At 42.0% G+C, this 26084-nt stretch overlaps 1 protein-coding gene across 2 annotated transcripts in view; it reads right to left on the bottom strand.

The window, feature by feature from the left end:
* Positions 1-26084, bottom strand: part of LOC124607495 (toll-like receptor 2 type-2) — a 134729-nt gene that overhangs the window by 83176 nt on the left and 25469 nt on the right. For both annotated transcript variants that reach the window (XM_047139887.1, XM_047139879.1), the window contains exons 4-6: positions 16025-16368; positions 10134-10318; positions 2508-2675 (exon numbers count right to left, since the gene is read on the bottom strand). In XM_047139887.1, the coding sequence (XP_046995843.1) occupies positions 2508-2675; positions 10134-10318; positions 16025-16368 (697 nt within the window). The remainder of the gene's footprint in view (positions 1-2507; positions 2676-10133; positions 10319-16024; positions 16369-26084) is intronic.

Genomic DNA, 26084 nt, shown 5'->3' on the forward strand with positions numbered 1-26084 from the left:
ACTTCTGTTGTTTACATTCATACTATCTTTGCCCTTCCTAAAAGGCACACACGCAGCAAGATGATTCCTCCTGAAACCATTCCAGTCTTACCTTCGCAGCAAACTCCCCGTTCAGGTGTACTGTCCATTTGTCAGCTCCATTCTGTAAGGGCTTTTATTGTTCAGTTATCGCTTTTGCTGCAGTTCAGCAACATGCACTGGGTCCACAACAGGACCTCGTTCGTGGATACCACAGCATAACTGAAGAGTGACTTCCACAGCCTCTGTGGCTGTAGGCAGACAAAGACAGTTCACATATACATGCCGACGTCGACCCAGGAGCAGATACAGACTCAGATCACAACGTAGTAGTGATTAAGAGAGGGCTGGAGATTAAGAAATTAATCAAGAAGAATCAATATGCAAAGAAGTGGAATACGGAGGTATTAATGAATGATGAGACACGCTTGATAATGCAATAAGGAATAGCTTAGTAGGCAGTACAGTTGAAGAGGAATGGGCATCTCTAGAAAGGACAATCACAGAAGTCGGAAACAAAAACATAGGTACAAAGAAGCTAACTGCGAAGAAACCGTGGTTGAGAGAAGAAATACTTCAGTTGGCCGATGAAGGAACGAAGTACGAAATTTCCAGGTAAATTCAGTTATACAGAAATCAGGTCGCTGAGGAATGAAGTAAACAGGATGTGCTGGGAAACTAAGACGAAATGGTTGCATGAAAAATGTGAAGAAATCGACAAAGAAATTATTGTCGTAAGGACTGACTCAGTATACAGGAAAATCGAAACAAACTTCGGTGAAATTAAAAGTAAGGATGCTAACATTAAGAATGCAACGGGAATTCCACTATTAAATGCAGAGCTGATAGCGAACAGGTAGGAAGAGTACATTGAACGGCTCTATGAAGGGGAAGATTTGTCTGATGTGATAGAACAAGAAACAGGAGTAGATTTAGAAGAGATAGAATCGGAATTTAAGAGAATTTTGAAGGACTTACGAACAGATAAGGCGATAAAGTAGAAGAGATAGACAATATTATATCAGATTTCTAAAATGATTGGGGGAAGTAGCAACAAAACGACTATTTACGTTGGTGTGCAGAACGTATGAGTCTGGAGACATGCCATCAGACTTTCGGCAAAATATCATTCATACAATTCCGAAGACTGCAAGAACTGACAAATGTGAGAATTATTGCACAATCAGCTTAACAGCTCGTGCATCCAAATTGCTGACAAGGATAATATGCAGTAAAATGGAAAAGAAAAATGAGGACGTGTTATATGATAATGAGTATGGCTTTAGGAAAAAGCAAGAGACGTTCATAGGATTTGTCGACCTGGAAAAAGCGTTGGAAAATGTAAAATGGTGCAGGATGTTCGAAATTCTGAAAAAATAAGGGTAAGATTTAGGAACAGACAAGTAATATACAACATGTGCAAGAGCCAAGAGGGAATAATAAGAGTGGACAACCAAGAACGAAGCGGTCAGACTATATATGGTGTAAGACAGGAATGCAGCTTTTCGTTCTTACTGTTGAATCTGTACATCGAAGAAGCCATGATGGAATTAAAAGAAAGGTTCTGGAGGGGAATTGAAATTCTAGGTGAAAAGATATCAATGATACGATTCGCTGACTACATTGCTATCCTGAGTGAAAATGAAGAAGAATTTCAGGCTCTGCTAAATGGAATGAACAGTCTAATGAGCACAGCATATGGAATGAGAGTAAATCGAAGAAAAGCGAAAATAATGAGAAATAGCAGAAATGAGAACAGAGAGAAACTTAACATTAGGACTGATGGTCACGAAGTAGATGAAGGTAAGGAATTCTACTATAAGCAGTGATACACAGAGCAAGGAAGGCTTCAAAAACAGGCTAGGTTTGGCAAAAAGGGCATTCCTGGAGAAGAGAAGTCTACCATTACCAAACATAAGCCTTAATTAGAGGAAGAAATTACTGAGAATGTATGTTTGGAGCGCAGCCTAGGTAACGAAACATGGAGTGTTGGAACCCGGAACAGAAGATAATCGAAGCATTTGAGCTCTGGTGCTACAGGTGAATGTTGAAAATTAGATGGACTGATAAGGTAAGTAGGAGGTTCTGCGCCGAATCGGAGAGGAAAAGAATGTGAGGAAACACTGACAAGGAGAAGGGACAGGATGACAGGACATCTGTTAGGACATTAGGGAAAGACTCGAGCGATCTGTAAAGGGAAAAAACTGTAGAGGAAGACAGAGATTCGAATACATCCAGCAAGTAATTGAACACGTAGGTTACAAGTGCTACTCTGAGATGAAGAGGTTGGCACAGGATAGGAACTCGTGGCGGGTCGCATCAAAGCAGTCAAAATGTAAAAGGCAACAAGTGTTTGGGGTTTCAAAGTTTTAAGCTAAATCAATTTACTTTTTTATATCTTTTAATAACTTCTGACAGCAGTCATTAGATCAGCTGGGCGTCCCATTTACCTACCGCCACAGCGAACGCGTCCTCCTTTACCGCATTACCTGCAGTACTTGCAGCGCTGGAGGCAGGTGCTGGGGCAGCTCCAGCAGCAGGTTGTGGGAGACGGCGAGCAGCCACAGTCCTGCTGGTAGCCTCTGGGGTAGCCTCCTCAGCCTATTGTTGGACGCATCCAGCTTCTGTAGGCCGCCAGGTAGCGGCTCCGGCAGCGTCTGTAACGACGCCATGTCACCTCACCGTCGGGTAGGTCAGCTGCAGACGAGACTAAAAGCTAAGATTAACTAACATTTTCAAAAGACCAATTTCGATTTAGGGAAGGAAAAGGAACCACGGAACCTATAACAACAAACACTTAAGCATTCCAGAACAGTAGACCCGCCAGTGTTCTACTGAACTAAAAGGCAACCCTGAGATTTTCATTAATGTAATGGATACGTTATTACTTTCCTATTCTAAATGAAGTGATGAAAATGTATAATTTTTCAGAATGGTAACTGAAACGAACTACCTTTGAATGTTATCTGTTCCATATGTACACTACTGGCCATTAAAATTGCTACACAACGAAGATGACGTGCTACAGACCCGAAATTTAACCGACAGAAAGAAGATGCTGTGACATGCAAATGATTAGCGTTTCAGAGCATTCAGACAAGGTTGACGCCGGTGGCGACACCTACAACGTGCTGACATGAGGGAAGTTTCCAACCGATTTCTCATTCACAAACAGCAGTTGACCGGCGTTACCTGGTAAAACGCTGTTGTGATGCCTCGTGTAAGGAGGAGAAATGCATACCATCACGTTTTCGACTTTGATAAAGATCGGATTTTAGCCTATCGCGATTGCGGTTTATCGTATGGCGAAATTGCTGCTACCGTTGGTCGAAATCCAATGGCTGTTAGCAGAATATGGAATCGGTGGGTTCAGGAGGGTAATACGGAACGCCGTGCTGGATCCCAACGACCTCGTATCACTAGCAGTCGACATGACAGGCATCTTATCCGCATCGCTGTAACGGATCGTGCAGCCACGTCTCGATCCCTGAATCTACAGATGGGGACGTTTGCAAGACAACAACCATCTGCACGAACAGTTCGACGACGTTGGCAGCAGCATGGACTATCAGCTCGGAGACCATGGCTGCGGTTACCCTTGACACTGCTTCACAGACAGGAGCGCCTGCGATGGTGTACTCAACGACGAACCTGGGTGCACGAATAGCAAGACGTCATTTTTTCGGATGAAGCCAGGTTCTGTTTACAGCATCATGATAGTCGCAGCCGTGTTTGGTGACATCGCGGAGAACGCACATTGGAAGCGTGTATTCGTCATCGCCATACTGGCGTATCACCCGGCGAGATGGTATGGGGTGCCATTGGTTACACGTCTCGGTCACTTCTTATTCACATTGACGGCACTTTGAACAGCGGACGTTACATTTCAGATGTGTTACGAAACGTGGCTCTACCCTTAATTCGATCCCTGCGAAACCCTACATTTCAGCAGGATGTTGCAAGACCGGATGTTGCAAGTCCTGTACGGGCCTTTCTGGATACAGAAAATGATCGACAGGTGCGCTGGCCAGCACATTCTCCAGATCTCTTACCAATTGAAAACTTCTGGTCAATGGTGGCTGAGCAACTGGCTCGTCACAATACGCCAGCCAATACTCGGGTGTTGAACTGTGGTGTCATGTTGAAGCTGCATGGGCAGCTGTACCTGTACACGCCATCCAAGCTTTGTTTGACTCAATGCCCAGGCGTATCAAGGCCGTTATTACGGCCAGAGGTGGTTGTTCTTGGAACTGATTTCTCGGGATGTATGCACCCAAACTGCGTGAAAATGTAATCACATGTCATTTATAGTATAATATATTTGTCCAATGAATACCCGTTTATCACCTGCATTTCTTCTAGGTGTAGCAATTTTAATGTCCAGTAGTGTTATTTACTTTGAGAGGGACATCCCGTACGTGCCGACTAGCCGATTCCAGCCCCTGCCTGGCACGAGCTACATTTTCTGTGTGTCCTTTACCTACACATATTTAAAGGTAACATCGCTACAAAGTATCTATTGCCATGCAGCATCGTACAAGGCAACGTCTGTCATCAAACATTGGTGTTAAATTCCCTCGACTATACAAAATCAGTACTAAACACCTTCTGCCATTCAACATTTGTACAAAGCACCCTCTGTGATGCAACACTAAAACGGAACACGTCTGCCACACAGCATTGCTATGAAACACCCTCTGCAGCACAACATCCCTACGAATCATCCGTCACCATATGATATTGGTATAGTGCTCCCCAGCCGCATAACATTGGTACGAATCACCCTCCGTCATCTAGAACGGTACAAAGCACCCTTTTTTTCATCCATCATTGGTACGAAGCACACTCCGCCACGCAAACAGGGGAACGGAGCACCGTCATCCATGCAACAAAGGTACAGAACACACACTGCAACGCAAGCATTGGTACGAAGCGTCATTCACCACGTAACATTGAGACAATGCACCTGCTGTCAGAGACAAATGCGTGTTCTCTAAATTTTTTCAGTAATCTTTCGCGAAAAGAACAGTGTCTTCCCTCCAGGTATTCCTGTTCCAGTTCACGAAGGATCTCCGGAAATCTCGCGTGTTGATTGTACCCGCAAATGGGTTTCACTTTCCCAGAATTCCCCCAATAAAGCATTCGCCTTCCCTAACACTGTCCTTACGTCCATTTCCTATCGCTTTTCAATGTTACGCCTAGATATTTAATTGAAGTAAATGTGCCAAGCGGTACAAAACTGTACTTGGGCGATACAGGATTGTTTTTCCTATTCATCTTCATTAACTTCTACGTTTAGAGCAACCTGCCCATCCATTGCACCAAATACAAATTCTGTCTTAGTCATCCTTAACCAACTGTAGTCACTCAACTACGTTTCTTTCCCGGATACTGAAGCGTCATCAGCAAACCGTCTCAGCTTGCTGATCACCCTATCCTCAGATGATTTATGCGATATAGAGTACAAAAACGGTCCTATCACACTCTCGTGGGGCAGAGCTGAAGAAACCCTTGCCACTAATGGACAGACCCCCGTCCAGGCCAATGTACTGGGTGGGTTCGAGCCACTCACATACCTGGAAAACTATTCGGTATGCTCGGACCTTCGTTAACACTCTGCAGTGAGGTACCGTGACTAACACTTTTCGGAAAACCAGAAATAAGTTTGGTGCCTGTTGCTCTTCATCCATGGTCAGCAAGATATCATGTGAGAAAGAGGCAAGTTGAGTTTCGAACAATCTATGCTTTCGAAATTCGTGCTGATTTGGAGGACAGAAGCTTCCCTGTCTCAAGAGAATTTATTCTGCTCGATCTCAGAACATGTTCGAGTATTCAGCAGCAAACCTGCGTTAAGGACAGTGGTCCGTATTTCTGCGGGTTCGCTCTTTTATCCTTCTTACGCGCAGGAGAGACCTGCGCTTTTTTCCAATCGCTTGGGACTCCTCTGGCCGAGAGATTGGCGATAAATGCAAGCTGAGTAAGGAGTCAATGTCGTTCATGTGTATTTGTATGTACAGTCAGGCAAAGATTCTTCATTGTGTTAGTAGTTACCAGGTATAGTGAACTCTTAATGAGAAATTTCTTGCGTTAATATTTAGATGCTAGCATCTTGTTCATGTCTTTGTTGATATCTTTTAAATAACGCTGTTGCACTACGTTGCATTCTGCATAAGGTTATTTTGCTGTCATGAAACATTAGCAATTACAGAAGGTACTTTCACTGTCCCGTGGTTAACCTATCTTTGGCACAGAAAGGTTAAAATACACTGCTGTTAAACTTTTCGATAAATTACCAGACGAAATAAGAAGTCTGACATACAGCAGTAATAGTTTCAAAAATAAACTGAAATCGTATCTGCTTGACAACTCCTTCTATATCATAGATGAATTCTTGAAAAAGAACAACAAATCTGTAGGTATAACACAGTGTGTTTCAAAATGAACATACGGCTTTTAAGGCTTTGTAGCATTTATTACGTTCACCTTACAAATATAAATAATACATCAAATAAAAGAGCAACTCAAACAGTTTTGTTTATGTACCTGTACGCAAAGGGAAGAGACTGAAACCACCAAGAGTGACTGAAGAACGTGCTGAACGAGTGAGAGCCTTTCACGCGAAGCAGCAAGAAATCCGGATGGCTAGTCGTGATTTAGCATTTCCAGTGATGTCTCTGTGGAGTCGATTGAGGAGACGCTTACAACTACTTCCTTATCGTCTGCAGTTGTTACAAACTATAAAAAGACTACCACGTACGGTTTATGTGTCAATTTCGCAAACGAAACGTTGCTGCATGACGATGAAGATATTCTGGATCGTGTCGTCTTCGGTGGTGACTTGACATTTCACCTAAGTGAACACTTGTAAGAACAACTGTTTCAGCTGGCCTTTCATTTGATGTATTATTTACACCTTTAAGTTGAATGTAATAAATGCTACAAAGCCATAGAACCCGCACATTCATTTTGAAACGCCCTGTATATGCATTTTGTGCCATTTAAGGGAATGGAGTAGGTAATAAAAATTCTATGCTTTTTCTTTTTTATTAAAAAAAAAAGAATCTTGGTTTATGTGTTCATTTCTTATGCACTTGACACATTCCACATTACAACAGTTACGGTGATATTGACCAACGGAGCACGCAACTAACTAACTAACTACACTGCCGTTTGCGAAAAGTGCAACACCGAGAAGGAATTACCCGAACAGCACCACACTTGGTTTAAGTGGCGACGGGTGTACAAGCAATACGTGATACGTTTTGCAGCGAGATGGGGTACACGTAGGCCGAGCAGAGCCCTCTCGTGTTTGTCCGACAGGGTCGGTGTTGCGCCTAGTGTAGTCGGTGTAGAGCTGTCACACAAGGTGTAAACAATACACTGAGTGCCAGTATGCCTCGTCGACGTCAAAGGGAGCCATATCGGCATGTGGGCGAGTTCTAACGGGGAAGAACGATCGGTCTCCGGGAAACGGGGTTGTCATACGCGACATTTCGGCTCGCATAGGGCATGGTGCTACGACAGCGCGTGTATGGAAGCAGTGGATAGAGGAAAGTCGTACGCAGCGGCAAGCAGGAACTGGACCACGAAACATGACCGGAGCACGGTATGACCGTCGCCTGCCCGCATGGTCAATACGGACCGTACAGCGTCATCCACAGTGTTGGCTCGTCGCTGGACCACTGCAACAGGTGTGAATATATCTGCATCGACGGTTCGTCGCCGTCTGCCGCAGGTTGGACTGGCTGCACGAATGCTTTTACTTCGGTTCCCATTGTCCAGAATCCACAAGTTCCCCCAACTGCAACTTGAACACCGTCACTGGGGTGCTGAGTGGCAACATGTAATCTTTTCGGATGAGTCCCGCTTCAACGTGTCCTACAGTGACGGCCGCATACTTATTCGGCGGTACCATGGTGAGTGCAACCTGGAGGGCTGCATTTTGGAGCAGCATAGTGGACACCAGGTGTGACTGTTTGGGGCGCCATTCGTTACAACAACCATCTCGCCTCGTACGTATTGAGGGAACTTTGAACAGCAACCGGTACCTAACGAAGGTTGTGGAGCCTGAAGCACTCCCCCTGCTTCAGACATCTCCACAGGGCACATTTCCACAGGACGATGCCCGGCCACATATTGCGACGAAAGTACAAAGAACGACGGGTACCATTGCTTCCCTGGCCTGCACGTTCGCCAGACATGTCACCCATCGAACATGTCTGGGATATGGTTGGTCAAAACCGGGTGCGTCATGGTCCTCCAGTAACTGGTGTTACGGATTTGTGGACTCGGATACAAACTGCGCGGAGGGAATTCCCTCAGGAACGTATTCAGAACTTTATTGATTCAATGCCACGCCGTATGACAACTGTAATTGCAGAGCATGGTGGCCACACGACATGCTGAATAGTAGGGCTCAAAGGACATGTACAGATTTGAAAAGGTAATCATCTGTTACTTGTCATGTACCTAACCTGTGGCATTAAATTAATTGAATTCATGCGTTTTATTCTTGATGTTGCAATTTCCACAAACGGTAGTGCAGTTAGTGGGGCAAGTCGTCTTCAAGGAAGCGGTGTAATTTTATATTTTCAACTTTGCATAATAAATGTTTCATTTTCAAAATAGTTATAAAATCACAGGGTTCATAGTTGTTAAATGAAATTCGTAGTTCTCTCAGAATTACGTATTCTGATTTGTTTACAGGTTGAACTCCCAATTCAGAGCAAACAAGGCTGGCCAGCATCAATATTTTAACTATATTTTGTTATGTTTAATATTTAACAGGTCAGTTGTGAATTATTGTAAAATATATCGCACGCAATCAGACCAATTCCCCTACTCCCGTTGTGCTCGTTGTCAATAACTGTTGACAGAATATACTTAATTTCAATTTTGCGTGAGAAAGTCCTCAAGTAGTTAATGTATCCTAATTTACAGTATATTTCAGGTTGCGTTTCTCACAAGGGAACCTCCCCATCGCACCCCCCTCAGATTTAGTTATAAGTTGGCATAGTGGATAGGCCTTGAAAAATTGAACACAGATCAGTCGAGAAAACAGGAAGAAGTTGTGTGGAACTATGAAAAAAATAAGCAAAATATAGAAACTGAGTAGTCCATGGACAATATAAGCAACATCAAGGAGAGAAGGGGCATAGGAGCGCCGTGGTCCCGTGGTTAGCGCGAGCAGCTGCGGAACGTGAGGTCCTAGGTTCAAGTCTTCCCTCAGGTAATACATTTTTTTCTTTACTTTCGCAAAGTTATTATTTGTCCGTTTGTTCATTGACGTCTCTGTTCACTGTAATAAGTTTAGTGTCTGTGTTTTACGACCGCACCGCAAAACCGTGCGATTAGTAGACGGAAGGACGTGCCTCTCCAATGGGAAGCGAAAACATTTGATCGCAAGGTCATAGGTCAACCGATTCCTCATCAAGAAAACACGTCTGATACATTCTATACGACACTGGCGACGCCATGTGCGTCACATGACAGTAGTACGTTGTCAACCCACCTAACTTGTACATTTGGCGAATGGTAAAAAGATTCTTCTACCTTGCCCGATACTATGGCGCAGTTTACCTCGCATCGTACGGACGGACGGACAGATAATAATTGTCTGAAAATAAAAAATTAAACTTTTCCCTCGGAGGAGGACTAGAACCAAGGACCTCTCACTCCGCAGCTGCTCACGCTAACCACGGGACCACGGCGCTCCTCAGCTCGTACTATCCTTGATGTTGCCTATGATGCACATGGACTACTCAGTTTCTATATTATGCTTATTTTTTCATAGTTCCACACAACTTCTTCCTGTTTTCTCGATTGATCTGTGTTCAGTTTTTCAAGGCCTCTCCACTGTGCCAACTTATAACTAAATCTGAGGGGGGTGCGATGGGGAGGTTCCCTTGTCAGAGCAGTTAACTGCAAATATAATTAAACGACCGCATTGAACTACCGCAGATGATCAGCCTAATTTAAAAGTGGTGTTTATCATTACAATGTTTTGTGGTTTATGCACGTTCCCCATCATGAGTGCTGATAAACTGTGCTGACACTAGTTTGTGTTTACAAAGTGTTCTGATACTGCGAGTATGTCAGACAAGGACTGTACTTGCCTCTAGATTGTTGAATGAAACGTTGAGGATGATGAGTGACTGAGGCAGTCTGGCGTTGAGAGCAATCATCCTATTGCGGGAGACATTGAGGTTCTCTAGTCTTGCAGGCAACAGCTGTGGCAGGTCCTCCAACTCGTTGCCAGAGAGGTCCAGCTTCAGCAACCAGGGTACGCCCTCGAGCGCAGCTGTGGTCCAATGAAGCACCGTGTTCTGTGTTACTAAAACCTCCTAGTCAAACATAACACAACATCTCTCATTCTAGACTAATGTCCCCTTTCAGTGGCTTCTGTAGCCCCAACATTCATCTTCGAAAATGACATTGTAATTGCGGTCTTCCACAACGCTTTCTACAGAATTAGATGAATGACGTTATTCTTTGTCACATTTAATGCATTATTTAAATTTATCCGTATTAGAATGGAACCGATTTAAGTGAGAGATTGTCTTGTAAGATTTATAAAATGTTATACGTATACGGCCTCACAACCTTCTTTTACTTTCCAGTGTTAGTTCATGTCTAATTCACTTTCAGAAGTATATTTTATTGCTATGCTCTGTGTTGATAACAGGACGTGATTTATTACGTTAGTATGTCATTCGTAGTGTAATATTTTAGTGCTTTTTATTTGCTTTCTGTTCTCAGAACCTAACATAGAGAACGGGTTTCTAGGGGTAATGACCCATTGTAGAGTCAGAGACTTCCCAGCCATATACCAGGCGAGCTGGTAGCGGGACAGAGGTGATCACAATTGGAAGTATTTGAGAGAAGATTTCCAATGATGAAATCTGAACTACAGCCAAGGTACGTCCCCCAAAACTTAAGGTGGATCTGTTTTAATTTAAACATGCTCCTTTTTTACTTACTAAAATAATCAACAATGAGTCGCACAAAAGATGGATAAAATATTATACTTTTTTAACTTTCTGTTCTCAGCTTGAAGAGCGGGCTGTTGCAGATCCATTCCTTTACAGAACCTTGTTTGTTTTAGTCATATACCAGGCCAGCTCTTAGTGCAACAGAAGGGGAGAGGATAAGCAGTTGTATCATTTGCTTACAACAAAGGAAAAACCATCGAAAACGTTTTGCAGAAGCGAGGGAACTATTTTTGTTTTTGGGACCATGTTGCCCTTTACCCTGTACCGTGATTACGCGACTCAGAATTATTTCCACCTCTACCCAGCAGGTGACGTCAAGGTGACAGCATTTCACTCTGATGACCAGAGGGAGGAGGGTGGGAAAAGGGTGGACAGAGGGCCACCTGTATCAAGAACAGAGTTTCTGCAAACGTCACTCGAAATCAACAAGCTGGAGGCCAGAATGACGAAAAGTCAGTCTGTCGCGGATCAGCGGGGTCGCCTAGTCTGGAAACATGCGCCGGCGAAACTCGTTGGCAGCTGCGGTTGTCAACATAGAGGGGGCGGTACGAACACATGAAGAGTGGGCCGGACGGTGTTCTGCTGGTTCCTGGGCAGACCGTGCCTGCAGTGCATAGACGTGGCCGTGATTAGTACAGTGTGTCCGGCACACAGGATTGCTTAAGGAAACTGTCAAACTTTTCAGTTGGAAGTTAGCCATCTTTGAAACTTCTTATGCATTTCATGGTTTAACGCGGGGAATGGCTTAACACAACAGATGTATTTAGTTGTGTGCTTGTTGTCTTTTGAAACGGTGTAGCTGATTGCTCACTACGTACTACAGCCGATTGCAAAGACAATATTGTTACCATAGGGGCCTCTCCTGCCTTGTTAAGTCTCATTGTTGCACTTGGAAGCCCTTCAGGCAGATTCGTGTCTGCACTGATGAAACATTGTTCTCGCATTCTTAGTTTTTTTAATATGGTATCACGATACCTTCCAGGATCGAGGTTTAGTTATGTTAAGAGTTTCTCATACTCTTTTGATCTCATGTTATTCATGTTGTGGAATGACGTATGTGTATGCAAGGAAGGTTTTCAATTAGCATCATATTTTGGCTTCAGCCAGTATTACGGTGTCTCTAGTTGATTGTGTTTCATCTATTTTGTACAATATCACTTTTAATGGCAACATTATGTTACGGCTTTTAGATTAGTGATATAGTGTTACCTTGCTGATTATTCTCTGACTGAGTATTTAGTGTTAACTATTAGATTATTCTTTGTTTTTTCTTTCTTTCTTGCATTTCAATTCCCATTCCAGATTGGAGGGGGGGGGGGGGGGCTAGCAGCAGCGTAATATGCTGCTCTACAGCCTACAGAAAAGTTAAAAAACATAATGAGAACAGAAACAAACAAGGAAAACAGGCCATAAAACGGCGACTTCTCTTTGGTCCAATGAAGGATGCACTCCGCAGGAAGCAGTACTTGGATGACTGAGAGGTTACTGATGCAGCAAGACGTTGGTTCCGCCGTCGACAAGTAAAGTTGTACCATGCGAGCCTAGAGGCCCTCCCAGTAAGGTGGTGTGAGGTCGTCGCATTTTAATGAGAAGTAGGGTTTTGTAGTTAAAAGAGTGGGGAATACTATGACGTATTGGAATCCTGAATAAAACCAACTTGCTTTAAGAAAAAATGCATTGCATTCCTTATTGGAGGTCTCTCGTAATCATTTTAGGGCAGTTTAACTTGAATTATAGCGCGAATTCTTTACAGAAGAATGGAAAAACTGGTAGAAACCGACCTCGGGGAAGATCAGTTTGGATTCCGTAGAAATATTGGAAGACGTGAGGCAATACTGACCCTACGACTTATCTTAGAAGCTAGATTAAGGAAAGGCAAACCTACATCTATAGCATTTGTAGACTTAGAGAAAGCTTTTGACAATGTTGACTGGAATACTCTCTTTCAAATTCTGAAGGTGACACTGGTAAAATACAGGGAGCGAAAGGCTATTTACAATTTGTACAGAAACCAGATGGCAGTTATAAGAGTCGAGGGGCATGAAAGGGAAGCAGTGGTGAGGAAGGGAGTGAGACAGGGTTGTAGCCTCTCCCCGATGTTATTCAATCTGTATATTGAGCAAGCAGTGAAGGAAACAAAAGAAAAATTTGGAGTAGGTATTAAAATCCATGGAGAAGAAATAAAAACTGAAGTTTGCCGATGACATTGTAATTCTGTCAGAGACAGCAAAGGACTTGGAAGAGTAGTTGAACGGAATGGATAGTGTCTTGAAAGGAGGATGTAAGTTGAACATCACCATCAAGTCGAATTAAATCGGGTGATGCTGAGGGAATTAGATTAGGAAATGAGACACTTAAAGTAGTAAATGAGTTTTGCAATTTTGGTAGCAAAATAACTGATGATGGTCGAAGTAGAGAGGATATAAAATGTAGGCTGGCAATGGGAAGGAAAGCGTTTCTGAAGAAGAGAAGTTTATTAACATCGAGTGTAGATTTCAGTGTCAGGAAGTCGTTTCTGAAAGTATTTCTATGGAGCGTAGCCATGTATGGAAGTGAAACATGAACGATAAATAGTTTGGACAAGAAGAGAATAGATGCTTTTGAAATGTGGTGCTACAGAAGAATGCTGAAGATTAGATGGGTAGGTCACATAACTAATGAGGAGGTACTGAATAGGATTGGGGAGAAGAGAAGTTTGTGGCACAACGTGACTAGAAGAAGGGATCGGTTAGTGGGACATGTTCTGAGGCATCAAGGGATCACCAATTTAGTATTTGATGGTAGCGTGGAGGGTAAAAATCGTAGAGGGAAACCAAGAGATGAATACACTAAGCAGATTCAGAAGGATGTAGGTTGTAGTAAGTACTGGGAGATGAAGAAGCTTGCACAGTATAGAGTAGCATGGAGAGCTGCATCAAACCAGTCTCAGGACTGAAGACCACAACAACAACAACAACTTGATAGTGCAGTGATTTTGCAGTAGTAGTGTTGTTATAAATGGTATCCCTGCTAAATTATCATTACCCGTTCACAACCCCTTGCCCCTTCCACTCCACAGCCTTTGTTGCTGGTAATTGCAGTTATTCCTCAGTAACTACATTTTTGTGTGTGTGTGTGTGTGTGTGTGTGAGTTTGTTAAATATATTTTTCATTTGCTAGGTAGAGCGAAGGACTGTTCAAGTAATAATCCTTTGTAGACCAGCCAAATACAGAGTGAATTGGTACTGGTGCTGAAGGATTATTTGAGAGGGGTTTCCAGTTCTGCTATTTACGTTATAACCAAGGATTATCTCCCAGAAAACAGTTTTGGTAGACAGTAGCTATTTCTAATTTAATTCTGAGTCAATATGTTCCTGAAGAAAACTGAAAACCTTCTGTATATGAAATGTCTACGAGTGCACAGAGTAAATTCAGTGGCTTAGTTGTGACAAAACGTTTCGTTTTCTTTGTTCTAAAGAGTGGAATGAGACCCACCCCATTACTCCGAAGCGGCTCTGTCTAACCATTTGCTAGGCAATGTGGTATTAGTGTAGAGAAATTCCCAATTAGATGTATATGGAAGCGTACTATTAGCTCCTGCATTCACAGAACTTGATCGGAACCGAGGAATTCCGAATACGCAAAACCAGTTCTACAAAATGTTGCCCATTGTCCTACTCACAAACCAAAATTTGTGTGCACATCTTTCTTTCCGAACTAGTGAGAGCAGGGCAGGCTGCTGTAGCACTTCTACGCTTTTAGCCAGCTATCCGAACAGGCTGGAAGTGAGGCAACGCGTGCGTGTTTCTCATACAGTACCTTTTATTCCACGCCCCTAAATGCAGAGTAATGACTCAAGACAGTCAACCACCTTTCAGACAAATATCAAACGATCGGGTAGTGGGGCAGACGTAGTCCCAAATGAGAATATGTGTGAGTGAATTTCCAGGCAGAAAATTTGCCTTGCAACCAAAGGAAACATCGAGAAAATCTTAGTCACAAGTCTTGGGTGCGAACTGTTTTCAATTTCAGGGACAATATGTCTCAGTGAAATGATGTGGATAGGTGTAACTGGTTTTGTGTATACCGACTGAAGCCAAGGACTTGCTTGATGTGTGTGCCGGTAGTGTTTCTTTAAGTGAACGAGTGTGTAGAGTAGCTATCCTGTCTATTCTAGAGCATCAAGGAAACAGATCCCTGAGATGTTAACACCAGAGAGCATTTCCTTGATGATTGCTGTGGCATTACATACCACCAGAATGTGGTACAGAAAATTTAAAGCTTGAAAGTAATACCTCACTCTCATTACAACCGTCACATTCGTCGCGAGAGAATAGAAACTGTGCTGATATTTAGAACAATTCTAGTATATCATTTATTTTTCAGTTCCAGTTGCACATTCTTTTAATATCTTAGTTCCGATCTCTCTGTATCATCTTCGGATCTAATAATCGCATCAGCATCCCGTCTTGTCTACATCAGAAATATTTTAAAGTTTTAATAGCATTAAAATCAAATGGAGAGCTAGATTTCATAGTACATATGTAATTTTAATTCCACAGGAAATAGCTACATGAAATTTAGTCCTTTTCTTGCTTGCCAAATTCAGCACGTCTTACGTTATCTATTGAGAAATAAATCATAATATGACAAATAAATTTTAATGATTCTCTTACACTGATTCATAGTTTGGGAAATGGACGACACCACGTCCACTACGCTTACCGGTAAAGTTCATCCACCTCCAGGTTTCAACTGGCTACCTAACGTACAAGAGCCACTGCGTCATTCCTATGTAGATGACCCTGGGCACGAACAGGTAGTGAAGGTATGAAAAAAGCAGCCGAGTTCGACCGTTGACACCGCACCTTCAAGGCTCCAGAGGTGTTTCAGCCACAGCAATAGAGCGTCTTGTTGGAATAACTGCTTATTTCTTCACGCCATAATGTTTGCTACGCCTGCACAGGCATACCAGCTACGTGTACATGATGATTTACATGCCTTTATAAAGTTACACAAATGAAGAAGCGCCTTACCTTCGCTGACGCGACTAATGTTGTCGTCGGGAAGACTCAGTTCATGCAGTGTGGGCATTATAAGGAGAGGTTTCTCCAGCTGGCCAATCGTCATATCCGCCAGCTTCAGCACTCTCATGTGCAGATCAGGGGAGAGATGTTGTGTTAGAAAACTGACTGGGATGGCGGTCAGTAAATCTGAAGAGACCAACGACAGATGCGTCAACTCAGCTCCCAGTTCGCCCACAAAGCGCCGCAACAGGAACGGCCAGAAGTCGTCGTTGGTGAACGTCCAGTTGTAGGCTGCATGGATGATATCCGTCAAGAAGATGACCTTCTCAATACAGTCTTCTTTTAGTTGTTGCCTGCAACACCAGTAAGCGCAGCTAACTTTCCACAAACAATCATTTTAATGGCTGACGGGAGGGAGGGGGAAGTCTTTAGTACGGAATCTGAAAGGACAGAAATGCTATCAATAAAATGACTACTTGTGTGACGTCGTTTCCTGTTTGTGAATTTACCGGTGAACAAGTCATCCATTACAATTTTCTACTACTTCCAGCCGGAAGCCAAAGATATTGGCTTTATGCAGACATAACTGGATGGTTCAGATGGTAATAGCACAGCTAACGGAAGCAAAATTTTATAGCAGCATGCTCTCCAGTACAAAGATTAATTCTAGAAACGATTTCTTAAGCTGTAACTAAGCCGTTTCTATGCAAAATCTTACTTTCAGGAAGTGTACTGCAGCAAGGTATCCACAAGAACTCCCGTGACGTTTAGATAGTAGGAGGGGTATTTGCAGAACTTAATGTGTGAGAATGGGTACAGTTCTACCGAGATATTGCAATGACAAAGAGCATTATTCGGTAAACCAAGGTTCTGGTTTCCAGTTCTGGTCAGGAGGACACTGCTAATCGACCTTGAAGTTGCGTGTATGTTCCATATTTTGTGTTATTTATCTACTTAATGAACCAATACTATATAACTTTAGGCCTACAATAATAAACGTCTCGTTTCTTTCTCTTACCTTAGGAAGCGGCTGTAGTTTTTCAATGACTTCCTCTAACAGGTAACTGATAGGTGTTGTTGTTGTGGTCCTTAGATGCAAGACTGCAGTAATGCTTTTCTCTGCGCTAGTCTATACTGTGCAAGTCTCTTTACCTCTGAATAATTACTGCAGCCTTCATTCGTTTGAACCTGCTTATTGTGAACAACCCTTGGTCTCCCCCAACAACTTTTGCCTCTTGTACTTCTCTCCACTCCCAAATTCACGATCTCGAGACCGCTTTTTTTAATCAGGTTGTGCCAATAGAGTCAATATATTTTTAGCTGCACGACATATTCATGTAATTTAAGTATTCTTGGGTGGTCAACTTCAAAAGCTTCTATTCTCTTATTGGCGTAACTGTTTGCCATCCAAATTTCCCTTCCTTAGAGCACACCTTGATAAAAATACAGCTTACAATGTGTGATAGATGAAACATTGAATACCAATTTAATTTTACATCGTTTATACAGAATGTTTAAAAAAAGTGTCATATTTTCCCCCACCAGGTCGGATTAAAGCAAGACATCAAAGCAGTTCAGAGGTGTGATGCTCGATTTGTTCCTGGTAGTTTCGAACAGCAATATGGAATGTCTTCGTGAATTCAAGTAGTTGTCCCCGAAGGATACGCGACGTCTTTTTCGCAATGCACTCTTGAAGAAATTTAGAGAACTGTCACTTGTGGCCAGCTGAAGAACCATTCTACTGCCACAACATACCTTTAGCGTATGGACCATGAAGATAAACTAAGAAATTAGGTCTTGTACAGTGGCATATACAGAGTCGTTTTGTCCCTCGCTCTATCTGGGAGTGGAACAGGAGAGGATATGACTGCTAGTGGCAGTACCTTGCGGAGAATGTATATAGATGTAGGTAAACAACTACCTACTGAAATATGGGCCGTTTTACTTTTGAGGACTATACAGTTGCATTTAACATTCCATGGCACACTGAGTCATATGCGAGTTTTTTTTTTTCCTCTGATCGGTCGCGAAATCGAAACAACAGTGCAACTCAAACATATTTTATTTGCAACATTTAGCTACACCTTCCAGCTACTTCTCTACGTAGTCACTGGTCCGATTTAGACATTTGTACCAATGCTCCAATACCATTGTTATTGAAGGCAACCGCCTGTGATTTCCGCCAGTCCTCTACACTGGACCTCATCTTGTTTTCTGTATCAAAATGCTATGACGATATACCAGTGGTTCTTGCGAACGAAGAGGTGAAAAGCACAGGGATCCAAGTCTGAGCTTTATGGTTCGTATCAAACACTTCCAATCCGAAACGCTGCACCTGCAGTATGCACCCGAAAATTGTCAAGAATGGGGAAACACGTGACAGTTATTATATGTGGGCTGCATGAAATCAGGCAAAATTTCTCAGCTGGGCATCTTTTCGTGCTCACTGTGCACTCAGAATTGAGAAGTGCGACATAATGTGACAGACGGTCGTACTAGAGACAATGGACAGCATACCTGTATAAAGCTTCACTAGACTTTCACTGTGGTTATAATTTTGCGAGCGATCCGAGGCTGTAAGAAAAGAAAGCCGTCTTGTAACATAGCATTTTGTTATATCACTGCTTTACTTGGCATCCAAGTCGCAGATAACGTAATGAGTTTGATTCTGGTATGCTGAGCCAAGTATAATATAATTACTGATTGATTGGGGCTCTAGCAGTTATAACAATGTTTATTTTTTACCATGTTACACCGGCATGCCTCGACAAGTAAAATGAGACAACTGTTAGTCTGAAACTTCCTGGCCGATTAAAACTGTGTGCCGGACCGAGATTCGAACTCGGGACCTTTGCCTTTCGCGGGAAAGTGCTCTAACATCATTATTAGTCTATTAAATGCTAATATTTGGACGTAAAATTTATATTTATGTCTTTCTAAATTTTTTGATCCGGCCGCGTTTAGTACTGTGTCTGGTGGAATCTTACTTTGAGGACATTTATTTCTCTAAGATTGGAAATTGCCGGAAAAAAGTAATTTTATTCGCAAATCAGTACGTCTTCTATATCGTCATCTTCGTCTGCTGAAACGTTCAAGACACATACAGGATTTTCCAGGTCTTTGTTACCTGGAGATGTGGTGTAACTGTGATGTGTTATGTCAGTCCTTTGATGATTTACGTTTGTTGTTAACGGATTTTTTCTTAAATAACGGAGATCTGCTCTCGTTTGTTTCTTATCACAAATTGCTGTTTTCATGGCAGTCTCTTTCGACACCAACTGTCGCGTTGCAATTTACTTATCTCTTACCCAGCCTGTATTCTCTGTTTGAATTAAACTGTTTCGGACACGTCTCTATCCAATATTCAGCCCTTCTTCAACACGGTTAACTATGTCATTCTTTCTACACACATTCAATATCGCTCCTTTCGCCTCTCCTCTGCCGCTGCCTCCACTCTCACTCTACCTTCTGCCTATTTGCGCGTCACGGGCGGTTGACTACCCAGTCTGCCGCCCGATCCTGAGTGTCTGTGCACCGAAGATAAACAAAGATGGTGATTTATCTAAGAAGAGGAACTACTTTATTTTCTGCGGATCGTACCACAGTAGCTCACTGCAACTTTTCATAGGCGATAGGTGACTGATTGGTGGAGGAGATCCGGTAGCATGGCGGCCCCGTTCATCGGATCTGAATCCGTTGGATACCTGGTTTTGGAGACATTTCAAGGCATTGGTATATGCCTAAGCCACTGACAACGTGCAAACGCTACAGGAGCGCTTGACAGATGAATATGACGCATTTCTTATGTAGTCAGGTGTGTTTGAAAAAGTGCGCGATTCACAGCGAAAGAAGCTGAAAAATGTGTAAGGATGCATGGTGACTGCATGCATCGCTGCCTATGGTGTCTATTTCTTCACAACAGGCTGACAGCAATGAGACGACAGGGTGGTACGTATCTGAACAGGTACTGACTTCCGGACAATCTATGGGAACTTTTCGTATATTTTTGATCTGTACCACCTCCTGTAGGAATATCTGACACTCGTTTAAAAAAAAAATAAAAAGAAAGAGAGAGAGAGAGTTTGCTTTGCGATGTTGTATGTTTACATTTATTAAATTTAACATCGAGATCATTAGGTCAGATGTGGCCCCAGATTGTAATTTTAACGATGAACCCTTACATGTTGCATGATTTCACCTGAGCACTGCCGGCAACTGAGCTTATAGAGTATTTTTGCTCCGCTTTCGCTCTGCGTAAACAGAACAGTGGCAAATCTATTAACTCTTCCTTCAATCTTTTCAACCTATTCCGTTAATTGAGCTGAGTAGATGTCCCAGACTAACGAACAGTACTCGAAAGTTCATCAAAACAACGTTTCGAAAGCAATCCCCTTTTTGAAATAATTACAGTCACAGTGTTGTCACAAAAAGCAAAGTGCTACCTCTGTACAAATGTTTCACAGAATTTTGGTAGGATAGTCACACACGCATTCACTATTGGCTTCTTCATATTCTTCTTTTTCTGTCAGCTTACATAACAATTCTCCACGAATATCGAGAGCTTCGCATGTATATTCTTCTTTTTCTGTCAGCTTACATCATTATTAGCCACAATTTTACACCTAGTTAATAATTCCGAACAATGTTGTAAATTTCAAGGAGTTCCCGTTCACTTTAGCTGCCACAGATCCGTGGTCATTTTGTAATATCATTAAACATTCTATGCCCATTCCGGTCTTCAAATTTTTATTCTCCAGAATTTTCCGTCGGCAATCCATCCATTTTCTGCTGTATCCCGACAAAATTTGACACTCAGCGGCACTTTTTTTTTTTTTTTTTGGTCATCAGTCTACTGACTGGTTTGATGCGGCCCGCCACGAATTCCTTTCCCGTGATAACCTCTTCATCTCAGAGTAGCACTTGCAACCTACGTCCTCAATTATTTGCTTGACGTATTCCAATCTCTGTCTTCCTCTACAGTTTTTGCCCTCTACAGCTCCCTCTAGTACCATGGAAGTTATTCCCTCATGTCTTAGCAGATGTCCTATCATCCTGTCCCTTCTGCTTATCAGTGTTTTCCACATATTCCTTTCCTCTCCGATTCTGCGTAGAACCTCCTCATTCCTTACCTTATCAGTCCACCTGATTTTCGACATTCGTCTATAGCACCACATCTCAAATGCTTCGATTCTCTTCTGTTCCGGATTTCCCACAGTCCATGTTTCACTCCCATACAATGCTGTACTCCAGACGTACATCCTCAGAAATTTCTTCCTCAAATTAAGGCCGGTATTTGATATTAGTAGACTTCTCTTGGCCAGAAATGCCTTTTTTTCACATAGCGAGTCTGCTTTTGATGTCCTCCTTGCTCCGTCCGTCATTGGTTATTTTACTGCCTAGGTAGCAGAATTCCTTAACTTCATTGACTCCGTGACCATCAATCCTGATGTTAAGTTTCTCGCTGTTCTCATTTCTACTACTTCTCATTACCTTCGTCTTTCTCCGATTTACTCTCAAACCATACTGTGTACTCATTAGACTGTCCATTCCGTTCAGCAGATCATTTAATTCCTCTTCACTTTCACTCAGGATAGCAATGTCATCAGCGAATCGTATCATTGATATCCTTTCACCTTGTATTTTAATTCCACTCCTGAACCTTTCTTTTGTTTCCATCATTGCTTCCTCGATGTACAGATTGAAGAGTAGGGGCGAAAGGCTACAGCCTTATCTTACACCCTTCTTAATACGAGCACTTCGTTCTTTGTAACTCTCATATTGTACTTTTCTCGCCGTCTCCTATCCAGATTGCTGCACCACTATATGTACAGGTTCGACTGGTTCTCAGCGGCTTTTGAGACCGACAGGGCATATGTTTTCGGTATGAAACGTATCTTCATTTGGCTTTACTGACATAATTACGTTCCAATATAGTCTCGTAGATTACTTTTCTGCAGGTAAAGCCGTATCAACGACGATTTCTCCGTCCGCCTCCCCCCCCCCCCCCCTCCACAGCTTCCCTCCCACCGCGCTGTTCCTCGAGTTCAAGGAGGAGTTAATAGCCCCAAGCGAAAGGCTGAGAAGACTGGTTTCCCTGACGTTTCTGTGCGAAGGTCTCGACCTTTTTGCCACATAATGTATACTTTCCGAGGCCGTGCCCAGTCGTGACGAAAAATGTTTCGCCGTTGGCGTACCCCTCACCAGTGTACCAGCGTACTTCTTCGAACTCATCTGCCATCCACGAAAATTGTAACCGTTTCCTTTCAATTCACAATCTAAATTCGACCTTTACTCGGAAGTGCATTTATTGGTCTCTTTCCTGTCGTAGCAATTATGTAACACTAGAGAATTATCTCTGTTTTTTTGTTCTTATGTTGTTTCGTTTTTAACAGTACAAATGAAGTTCTTTTGTTCTCAATCCACACAACAGTCAGCTCGCCATACGTTGTTACTTTAGCTCGTACCTCGTCTGTTTGAAGTAGTGAAACTGTGAACTTCCTCGTACATATTTTCTGTCTTCAGTACGACCGACCAACGTTTGTGCAGGGGATCAGGTGCGCTTCCACTTCTTAACAGTCCTCCAAAACGACATTTTCCTCCTGTGATATTAAAGACTTCTTCATTGGTCATTCTGCACATCCATAAGATCCTTTGGACTCTTGTTTATCACCCTACCTCAGACTATGTAGCCGTTTTTGGTGTAACTCCCCTTCCGTCGATTTCACTGTACCATAGACTGCAAAATTTTAAACCAAAAATTTACGTAGTGTTTCCTGGTGTTTAAATTAATTGGTTAAAGTGTTGAATCCTGCTTCATCTTCTATACTTCTACGTTTAATCTCCTGGTAGAATCTGCCTTCCTCAGTTATTCAGCTACATAAGTACTTAAAAAAAGTTGCTTTTTTCAGATACTCTGCAACCAAATTTATTTTTGCTACTATTGACTCCAAGAGGCTGTTAAAATCAGCTGTGAATAAACATCAATTAATAAAGTAAACAGCCATCAGCTGATTGGTTGTTTCCTTTATTAATCGATTCGTCTTAATTATTACATGTTACATGTTTGCGAAAAGAAGTAACTCATTACTTCCTTAACCTCTTGAGAAATATGATCAGATTTTGGATGAGAGTGCTAGAATGTCTTGAGATCCAAACTTTTTATGTTTCCCCCCATGTACAATAATTCCATAAACACAGGTGTGTTTACGTTTGAAGTTTTCGAAGTTTTCATCAATAGAGTATTAGTTAAAGAAAAACGTGTGTACTCTCACAGTCCTGTAAAACTGCTGTTTTCCTGTCTCGGCAACACAACTCCATAAGCTCTTATACCAATCTACATTGTCCAAAAATTTTTAGATCAATAAATTCTACAAATAATTATTTCTCAATGCTAAGCATTTTTTCACATGTATTAATAAGCTAATTATAGATTTTCTAGTCACTCTGTATTTACTACATCCCCAGTAATATTATTATTCAGTAGAGTTTTGATTAATCTTGTTGATTAAAATCTTCGTCGGAACGCCCGAATCGGCAAGGTTAGTGTACGATAGTTTCCATACCAGTCCGATGAGGCCATTTTGGGTGTCGTATGAGGACAGTTTTGTTTTTTTAAAATCTTATAACTCTTTTGTCATGGATATTACGTATGAGTTCACAAGGAGCAGCTTATTGTTTCATCACTTAATGGTTGGAGCATTTCTCCCGTTAGTGCATGTCAACCGGTTTTTTGTGAGTTTGGTTTTTTAATTACTTTATCAGTTTCTTCACTAAGCATTTTCGTTCCAAGTTCATGATGTAATGCAGATCTTTCGTCATGCATTAAGCCATCCTTTATTCCAAGCCCTGCATATAATGTCTGATGGTATCTGTTCCGCCTAGTGAGGCTGCCCATTGTTAAGCGATAGGAGCTACATTCTGGGAGACGGCTGTCTGTATCCCTGTCTGTCTATCCTCATTAGGTCTGCTTGAATCACTTCACGCAAATGGCTGTGGTGGTTCCATTGAAACTGAGACTGCGGATTGCCTTCACCAGTCTTCCGCAATCTGAGCTCTAGCTGCCTCACTAATGAGTTTGTTGTCCACAGGACAGTAAATTCTGATCTTTCTTTTACTATTCTTTCTATTGTTGTGCCTTTCGTTCTTAGAACGGTGTTTGTACAGCTGATAGACTCTCTGTGTCTTTCTCCTCATCACATTTCACACTTTAAACCTACTTTCTTCTAATAGTCTGCTGTATCTTAAGATAAAGTCTCTTCACATATTTGTCACAAATTCAAGTTTCTCTTATGTTTTCAAATCAACAAATCATGTTAATATTTGCACAATGGATCAGCGGAGCTATTAATTTGCGATTTGCACCATTATTTTCTTCTTAACACATGTATGGTATCTTCACTAGGATCTTATGTTGCCTTGTGGAAATTTAGTTCATTCTCTCAAGAGATGTTGGTAAGTATAATCACTGTATCCTGAAAACTCTTCTGATGGACCATGTTTGCATAAAAACAATATATGATTGTGGATCCACTTTGAAGCAAAAGACTTTTGTTTTATTTTCTTCCCCAAACTAGTTTCAGCGACAATATCACCATCGACAGTAGGGTTTTATTTCTTCTAGAACATGTAACGTTGCCATCGTTGCAGGCATTACAAAACGTTATTACCGGTGAAATGTTTGTTTCCGGATACTATATTGTCTGAATTGTCTCATAGTACATACTTTTAACTTGCAGCATGGTTTCTACTTTTGTTGCCATGTTTTAGGCATATTCTGAGTGTTTTGGTACCGTTTTTTCGGCATACAGCATGTCATCTGCAACTGTATGAGAGGTTGTTTTTAACCGATATGAATATGTGAACTTACATAAGTCCGAGTTATACTGTTGGGAACTGCGGTAGTTTTTTGGATGCAGTTTTGGTGGGCACTGGGCTGTCACATAATATGTCATCCACCCACGTTCGTTGGTCGACTTGTAGCCGCTTTAAAATCATAGAAAAACATAACTTTTACACCTTGGCCGTAATTCAAAATTCTACGCCATCTTGTTGTTCGCATGTGTTGCGAGGTGTAAAGCCTATCGCGAGGTTTTGAAAATTGTAGCGGGAGTTCTGATGACCTCTGTTCCGTATATATGCCCCATTGTGTGATGGAGGTGTGATTTGGTGTGTGTGTGTGTGTGTGTGTGTGTGTGTGTGTGTGTGTGTGTGTGTGCGCGCGCGCGCGTGTGTGTGCATGTGTCCTGTGTTGAATCTCTTAAAATCGTAAGTAGTTTGTTCTTCTAAAGCGTCGTGTTTCCTGTTACTAGGTTTTTGGCATCCAATACAGCCTTGTGTAAGTAAAAAAATTTTCTATTCTTTCTTTCCGGTGTAAATTATTGCTGTGTTTCGGAATGAGTAGATGGATTTCGATATTAGTAGGGTGGTAGCTTTTATTTATTGTCCTTTGAAAGTGGTATTTTGTGCTATCGCTCTTCTGAGCTCTCATGTGCTCTCTTTCTTGTGCACCGTGTACCTAGTTTGGAAGTTTCTGGTTGTTTGTATGACGTTTTGTGATTAACAGGATCTGCATGTAAGTTGGTAAAGTTCTACATTGCTGAATTCTTCTGAGGTTCTAATGTCTGATTTTAGCCTTTGTTGAAATATGTTGTTTATTTTGAATGATAGTGGAATTCCCCGCTTCTTCAGCATGTTTCCAATTGTATGTGCTATTTTATTATTGGGTGGTAGTGTTTACCATTTGTTCCTTTTTCTGATGTGATATGATGTGCTGTGTTGTTTCTGTATTCTGCCTCTGTATTTTCAGCCACATTTGTTGTGTTCTTGAGTGGGCGGTCACTGTCATTATTTTCCATATCTGCCTTGTTGCTGAATTTGGTTATTGTATCAGTTTTGTATTAATTTCAACAGCACTTGATCTGATTATTTAATTCGTGTGTGTGTGTAGTTTTCAGGTTTAAGAGGTGTTCGGTTTATCCTCACAGCACGTGTCTGAAACTGGTATACATATGATCTGTTCTACATCTACATCTACATCTACATTGATACTCCGCAAGCCACCCAACGGTGT

This window comes from Schistocerca americana, chromosome 1 (assembly GCF_021461395.2).
Source record: "Schistocerca americana isolate TAMUIC-IGC-003095 chromosome 1, iqSchAmer2.1, whole genome shotgun sequence".
In the NCBI taxonomy this organism is placed as follows: domain Eukaryota; kingdom Metazoa; phylum Arthropoda; class Insecta; order Orthoptera; family Acrididae; genus Schistocerca; species Schistocerca americana.